The 7,579-nt window shown below is 48.4% G+C and overlaps 1 protein-coding gene across 1 annotated transcript; it reads left to right on the top strand.

Annotated features, from left to right (window-relative positions):
• Positions 1–348: 348 nt before the first annotated feature.
• On the top strand, positions 349–5,054 carry LOC119855155 (16 kDa beta-galactoside-binding lectin-like). Its single transcript, XM_038400700.2, has 4 exons — positions 349–504; positions 4,000–4,079; positions 4,312–4,483; positions 4,846–5,054. The coding sequence occupies exons 1-4, from the start codon at positions 367–369 to the stop codon at positions 4,990–4,992; spliced, it is 537 nt and encodes a 178-aa protein (XP_038256628.2). The 5' UTR covers positions 349–366; the 3' UTR covers positions 4,993–5,054.
• The last annotated feature ends 2,525 nt before the right edge of the window (positions 5,055–7,579 follow it).

The following is a 7,579-nucleotide window of genomic DNA, read 5'->3' as shown; positions in this document are numbered from 1 at the left end:
GCTTCGAATTGTGGAATAGATGCCACAATACACTGGCATAGCAGCTGCTGGCGGGATGGTTGTGCGTGGACAGGCTGGCTTTCAGTTAGCTAGCATAAGTACAGTGAATTGTTCCTGAAGCAAATGATTCTATAATTACCAGCCCTGAGATTCATGCATGTTCGCTGCTTCTTTAAAGCAAACTAGGGATATTGATCAGAAACCGCGCTGCTGCCAGCCAGTGCAAATGCTACTGCTCGGCTGAAAAAAGCTCAGTCTTCCAAAACAAATAGTGTATTGACGCTGGTCTGCTAGTCTCTCTTTGTATGCCTGAAGTTTGGAAGAAGAACAACTGACTCTTCACCAGCCCCACCCACCCGTTTAATCATGCGAGCCTTTTGCTGCCCAGGTCAGCTGTTTAAAGGTCCTGTAGAGGTAGTGCTGAGTCACACAGCTGAATCTTGGAACTGGAAAGCAAGCAGTTGTCCTAACTGTGGTGTGGCTTCAGTCAGCAGCATGGAATGGGTGAGTCTTGTCTCTTTGTAGCTGGGACTGGTTAGGGCTTTACTTGCAAGACAAGGGGATAGGTAGCTAGGTATGGAATCCTGGAAGAAGGTTAACTGCTGGTGAGTGTGTTTGGAGAGCTTTCAGAGTAGCAGCCGTGTTAGTCTGTATCCGCAAAAAGAAAAGGAGTACTTATGGCACCTTAGAGACTAACAAACAAATTTATTTGAACATAAGCTCAAATAAATGTGTTAGTCTCTAAGGTGCCACAAGTACTCCTTTTCTTTTTGGGAGAGCTGTGGATCATGTGCTGGGTGACCAGACTTCTGGTACGCATACACCCTACTCATCTGACTTCTTTCTTAAGGTTCTCCCAGGGTGAGCTGCAGGGCTCTTTTTCTGTTGCATCTTGGAATAAAAGAATTTCTCTAAGGGAGGGGGAAATGGCTAAAGGGTTAGTAGCTGTGGGTATTGGGTTGGGCCATATGTCAGTAATGGAGAAAAATGCATGATTGGATTATAACATTGTGGGGAAGGAACACTAGAGATGGATGAATTTTTATTTTTGCAAGATATTTCCAAGTAGCCTTTGTTTTGAAGTGTTCACGGTGGGCCACTTACTATTTATGTTGACAGTTTTCAGCACTTGTAGTGTCAGTAACTATACTAATAAGAAAAGGAGTACTTGTGGCACTTTAGAGACTAACAAATTTATTTGAGCATAAGCTTTCGTAAGCTACAGTTCACTTCATCAGATGCATTCAGTGGAAAATACAGAGGGGAGATTTATATACACAGAAAACATGAAACAATGGGTGTTACCATACACACTGTAAGGAGAGTGATCACTTAAGATGAGCTATTACCAGCAGGCAGGGGGGGGTGGGGGGGCGGGGAGAGAAAACCTTTTGTAGTGATAATCAAGGTGGGCCATTTCCAGCAGTTGATAAAAACATCTGAGGAAGGGGGGGGGGGAAATAGTATTACTTTGTGTAATGACCCATCCACTCCCAGTCTCTATTCAAGCCTAAGTTAACTGTATCCACTTTGCAATTCCAATTCAGCAGTCTCTCGTTGGAGTCTGTTTTTGAAGTTTTTTTTTTTTGTTGCAGAATTGACACTCTTAGGTCTATAATCGAGTGACCAGAAAGACTGAAGTGTTCTCCGACTGGTTTTTTGAATGTTATAATTCTTGATGTCTGATTTGTGTCCATTTATTCTTTTACGTAGAGACTGTCCAGTTTGACTAATGTACATGGCAGAGGGGCATTGCTGGCATATATCACATTGGTAGATGCGCAGGTGAACGAGCCTCTGATGTGATTAGGCCCTATGATAGTGTCCCCTGAATAGATATGTGGACGCAGTTGGCAACAGGCTCTCCCGCTGCTAATAGCTCATCTTAAGTGATTACTCTCCTTACAGTGTGTATGGTAACACCCATTGTTTCATGTTCTCTGTGTATATAAATCTCCCCACTGTATTTTCCACGGAATGCATCCGATGAAGTGAGCTGTAGCTCACGAAAGCTTATGCTCAAATAAAATTTGTTAGTCTCTAAGGTGCCACAAGTCCTCCTCCTCTTTTTGCGAATACAGACTAACACAGCTGCTACTCTGAAACCTAACTATACTAATGTTTCCAATGTTTTAGATGGTCTGGAAAGGATATTGAAGTACACATTTTTTTTTTCCTTGAGAACTCTTATAAAATAGTTGTTGAATACTGTAAAACATTTCATGCCTGTATAAAGCCTTTGTTGGTTTCTTTTAACTTAAAATAAACCCCCTTCAGCTCAGCCCTATAGGGCACTACAGGATAGGGGCATGTCATTGACCCAACCTTGGCCTTTCAGCCCTCTCTAACTCTGAAATGCAGCTCTTAAATATTGCCTACCTTCCTCAGTCTTGGTGGCTACCTCCTCCCTGGCTCTGCGATCCGACCAAGTTTCAGCCTGTGCTCCAGAAACAGAATAAAAGAGGGATGTGTAGGGAGCCAGGATAAGTAGGGCTTAGATACTATGGTGATAAGCAGTTTAGCAATCTGCAGATCGTAGCTGGGCTGACCTCAGCATTATGGCGAGAATGGGAGAACTGAACAAAACAGAATAGACTATGCAGGTGGCTGGATATCCTTTTGGCTGATCCAACTAAAATGATGACAGTTCAAGTTTCCAGAACAGGCAGCTCCACTAAACGGAGAGATCTGGCCTCTCCATTTGTCACTGACTCCCTGTGCCCTGTAACATAGGGATTGGGAAGGTCTGCCTGGGAGTGGGGTGTGAAGCGAGAAATGTTGCAGCTGTTCCCAGGCTCTGAACTGTCTCTCCCCACCTTCTAGAGAAAGGGGTAAAAGGAAAAACTGTATCCAAATGAAGGAGAGTGACCCTTTCTCCAAAACTGGAGGAGGTGATACTGGTGCAAATGCTACTGTTTCCATTGGTCTAATGCAATATAACCCCGTCTGTGACAGGTCTCTGTCTTAAGCTCATTATTGCGGTATCTTTGGAGCTAAATTCCAATAGCTCCTCGGGTGAGGGCACTTGTGTTTCTGATGCAGTGGGTGGAATGGGGCCTCTGGCCAGACACAGGCTGGATATGGAGGCTGTTTATCTAGGTCAGCTCCCTTCAGGGTTAATGGCTGCCCCTTGCAAGAGGAGGGTGGCACCTCGTGGAGATGGGGTAGCGAGGGGCTGAAGGTGGGTGTTTTCATGTACTTCATTTGCTCCTCTGCAGCAGAGGCTGGGATGTATGCAAGCAAGGTGGCTGATGGGCAAGCGCTTTCAGCTAGCAAGCCAAGCCCCAGTCAGGGCTCCCAGTGCATGGGAGCAGTGGCCGGATAAGACAGTGTGCACATCAAGCTGGTGGGTTGTAGATTTGCACAGTAACAGCCATGGTTTTAAATGTGGGAGGGTAGATTAAAGGAGGATTAAGTCTCAAATTCCTGAGGGCTGGGGAAATTACCTCTCTGCATGCTAAAGGGTCGGATGCCTAAGAAATGAACAGTGGCTTCTTTTAGAAAGGCAGCTAGGGAAAAATGCTAATCAGACTCCCAGGGAAGAATTGAGCCCTCTTAACTCCAGTGCAGGTAAAGCCCAAGCAGTGGCAGGCACAGCAGTGCAGGCTTCCCTGTGTGTGTTACATCCCCAAATCCTATGGGCTGCAGCTAATGAGACCAATGTGTGCCTCTAGTCCATTCAGTCCTTGACCTCTGGACAGACTGCTGGCCATCAGGCCAGTTAGTGCCTATGGCTGGGAACACTTGGAGTCCTGCCCCATGGGAACTGGGCCGAGACCAACAAACCTCATTCCGTAGGCCACGGAACTGTGGTTGCATGTTAGTGATTCTGGTCGCTGACTGATCAGGGGGATGGTTTGGAACTTGTCTTGTCTCTAGCTCATGCTCAGCATTTATTTCTTGTGTCCCTGGTGGTATTGCCTCTCCCTTCAAATCGAGGAAGTAGGTCTGTTGATCCTCAAGGGGGAGGCTAATACGTTTGTGGCTTGACTCCCTTAGGGATTGGTTGCTACTCACTTGAATGTCCAGGCTGGAGAGTGCATCAAAGTGAAGGGGAAGATCTTGCCGGAAGCCAAGGGGTGAGTTGGGAAGCTTGGGAAGGGTTAGATGTTGCATCATCATTTAGGTAACAAGTGGGGATTCTTCCCTTAGCACATGACGGGGTAGGTGCTAGAGGTGAATCTACCTCCGGACAGCTACAGCTCTCTCTCTTGTTAGATCTGTCTCTGCATTACAGAGATGAATGGTCCGGACTCTGGTGGGAGGGGCTGCGTAGTGTGGTTGTGTGTCTGATTGTCTCCTCCATGTCAGGTTTGCTGTGAACGTGGGGAAGGACCGCAGCAACCTGGTGCTGCACTTCAACCCACGCTTCGACAGCCATGGGGATGTGAACATCATTGTGTGCAACTCCATGGAGGATGGGATGTGGGGGACAGAGGAGAGGGAGACTGACTTCCCCTTCCAGCGGGGTGACAAGACTGAGGTGAGGACCCGGGAGTGGGGAACAAAGCTATGCTAAGAGGGCACTTGCTTTGTGGAGCTGGGGTCCTTCTGGATCTGGGGAGTTCCTAGCCCTACATTCCTACAGCACCTTTCACACCATACAGCAAAGCACTTCACACTAATGAAATAGGCCTCTCTTCACTCAGGTGAGGCCCCTTGAGATTTTGGGGTGCCCTCTCAGCCAGATCTGGGGAGATCATACTTTCTCCCCCTCAGGACAGATGCTAGTTGAGGGAAGAGTAGCTAATGCTGTCTGGGGGAAGCTCCTGGTTAACCCGTCTCTAAGAAGTCATGGGGATTGGCTGCCTGTGTTGTTGGTTCTAACGTGTCTACTCCTTGCAGATCTGTATCTCCTTTGACACAGCAGAGCTGAGGGTGAAACTAGCTGGTGACAAGGAGATCATGTTCCCCAATCGGCTGGGCCTGCAGAACATTGAGTACCTGTCTGTGGAAGGTGACTTTGCCATAAAAGCCATTAAGTTTAGCTAACTGCTTAGTCCTATTCCTTCCACCTCTCTGCTCAGTGAAATAAATCTAAACTTGGCCCTCAAGCTTGCCGTGTCTGCTCGCTCTTTGCCATTTCATCTGCTTGAGCCAGCTTGCCTCTCCTGCACTAAATAGGAATAGCTAATTGCACCAGGAGCCAACACTTACCTAATCGCCAGCCCTGAGACACCTATTTCCCCCCTTAAAGAAAACTGATGGTAATCTAACAGTCCTGCTGCTGCCTAGTGTAAATGCCACCTCTTAGCTGAAAGAGGCTATTAACTCCACTCATCTTCCCCCTCCACACCCCCATGAACTTCTCACTGTTAAAGGATACCGCCCCCACCTCCTGCAGTGATCATCTGCTCAGCTATGTAAATGCAGTTGTGGAGCTAGGGCTGAATCCTGGACGTGGCTGGCTGTCCTAGCTTGCTGGATTTCAGGCAATGTAAAAGTCCTAGCTCTTTGATAGCTAGGGTTATTAGACTAGGATGCACTACAGGTAGGTATGGTCTGAAGTTCTTGACAGAGTGGATCAGGCTTTGAAGGACTGCCTTTCTCCTCACAACTGTACCAGTGGTGTTCCTCACTGGGAGGGAGGGCTACATAGGAGTCTCTTATGCATCTTCTGGGGAGGGGAGAAAGTCGGGGGTGTTAACTGGGCAGGTGTCAATGGGGACTTGTCATTGGGAAAATGATCCAGCTCAGGGCAGGGGAGATCCTGTTGGTGGAATGGGGCTCTTGGAGTGGAATGAGAACTTGTGAAATATTTTAGTGTTTTTTTTTTTTTTAACAACTCTAGTAGTCAATATTTTGGGGGGTAAGGGGACACATCAACTCTAGGAGACTTTTTAAAACCATCTCTGGTGGGGCTCAAAGTGGGGTGGGGGGGAGCATGCTTGCTCTTCTAGCTTCTGCTGATTGAAGTGTTGCTTACCTTGGCTTCTGGCAGCAGCTTTCTCCTTGCCTCTGCTAAATGCCCTCTTCCAGCTAGTGCCCCAGCCTCCCTCACAGCCATGTAGGAGAATAAGAGTGGGATGGCAGAGGAGCTCTGTGGCCACTACACACAGCATTCAGATACTGCCGGTGGGGTTAGAGCTGACCTCCTCAATAAGCAGGGAGGAGAAGAGCTGGGAAAGGCAGAGAACAGACTGAATCAATGCAGCTGGCTAGTTGTTATCCTGGCTGAGCCCCTGAAAATAGGGAGAACAGTCAGGATAGGGGCTAATCCTGCTAAACTTGGGATCCACTCAAACTTCCTCTCCATATCACCTGCCTTTGCCCTCTGATTTAGGCATGCAGAAGGAACACTTACAGCAAAACTGTCTGCTTCCCCACGGCCCAGGCGGAACTCCCTCCCAGCTGGTGCCTCAAAGCCAAGAAAAGACTCCTCTCCCCAAAGCTGGAGGAGACAATGCTGCTGCAACTGCTGCTAGGTCCTCTGGCCAAATAAGGCCCAATCATGCCTTGGCTAGGCCTTCAGCTGAAGGTCATTATCAAAGATGGGGGTTCTAGGAAAGTTCTGGCTCTGTAGCTGGGCCTTTCACAGCAGAATACCCCAAGCCTTTTGGGTAGGGAGGGACAGCAGAATGATCTGATGGCTCCGACATAAGGACTATACCTGGATCTTCCACTTAAATCAACTCCTGGAGGGTTGGAGTGTGCGGGGGGCCTCACACACTTTATCCCCTCCTAGGATGGGAAGCTAGAGGTTTTCTATCAAGCTGAGCTGATGTCTTACAGCAACTGAGGTGCCACTTTCCCCAAAGAACCTAGGGCTGGAGGGGAGAAGGCTGTCATACTCCCCAGGACCAGAGGCGCTAGCATTCTGCCTCAGCCTGGCTGCAGGGTGCCTGAGTAAGCGGGGAGCAGGCTGGCTCTTAGAAATACCTTTCTCCTAGGGAAAGGATGGGGGCTGCCCCTCCAACTAACCCATTCAAAACAGCCTCCCACAAGCTACACTCTCTCCTCCTTTAGCTGTGCGCGAAGCTCAGGGGCAGGGTGAGCATGGAGTATTCTGGGAGTTTTTTCTCTCCCACACCAAAAGGCATGTTTGTTTCCATGGCAGCCCAGCATGGGAATGGCTCCAGTGCTGGGGGTGGCACGGTGCAGGTGTCTAACTCTCTGCTCCCTGCCCCTCCAGGCTTGCTGTGAATGTGGGGAAGGACTAGTGCTGCACCTCAACCCACTCTGATTTCCACCAGGGTCGTAGTGCGCAACTCCAAGCAGGATGGGAGGGATGTAATGCAGGCTGGCTAAGGTATGGCCTCCATCCTTATCCTGGGGGAACACTGGCTGCCTCTCTCCCCCCTCAGATTTCCCCTGTGCTTTAAGCCAAAGCACAGGTGGGGAAAGGAGTCTTAAGAGGTATTCGCAAAAAGAAAAGGAGTACTTGTGGCACCTTAGAGACTAACAAATTTATTAGCGCATAAGCTTTCGTGAGCTACAGCTCACTTCATCAGATGCATCCGATGAAGTGAGCTGTAGCTCATGAAAGCTTATGCTCTAATAAATGTGTTAGTCTCTAAGGTGCCACAAGTACTCCTTTTCTTTTTGCGAATACAGACTAACACGGCTGCTACTCTGAAAC

This window comes from Dermochelys coriacea, chromosome 4 (assembly GCF_009764565.3).
Source record: "Dermochelys coriacea isolate rDerCor1 chromosome 4, rDerCor1.pri.v4, whole genome shotgun sequence".
Classification (NCBI taxonomy): domain Eukaryota; kingdom Metazoa; phylum Chordata; order Testudines; family Dermochelyidae; genus Dermochelys; species Dermochelys coriacea.
The sequence above is the reverse complement of the archived record's forward strand: the minus strand, read 5'-3'. Positions and strand labels throughout refer to the sequence as shown.

Bases quoted from the DNA above. Each gene is read 5' to 3' on its own strand.
- LOC119855155 (XM_038400700.2), top strand. From the start codon at position 367: ATGCGAGCCTTTTGCTGCCCAGGTCAGCTGTTTAAAGGTCCTGTAGAG. The intron at 505-3,999 runs GTGAGTCTTGTC...TGACTCCCTTAG, and splicing joins CAGTCAGCAGCATGGAATGG to GGATTGGTTGCTACTCACTT. The intron at 4,484-4,845 runs GTGAGGACCCGG...TACTCCTTGCAG, and splicing joins AGCGGGGTGACAAGACTGAG to ATCTGTATCTCCTTTGACAC.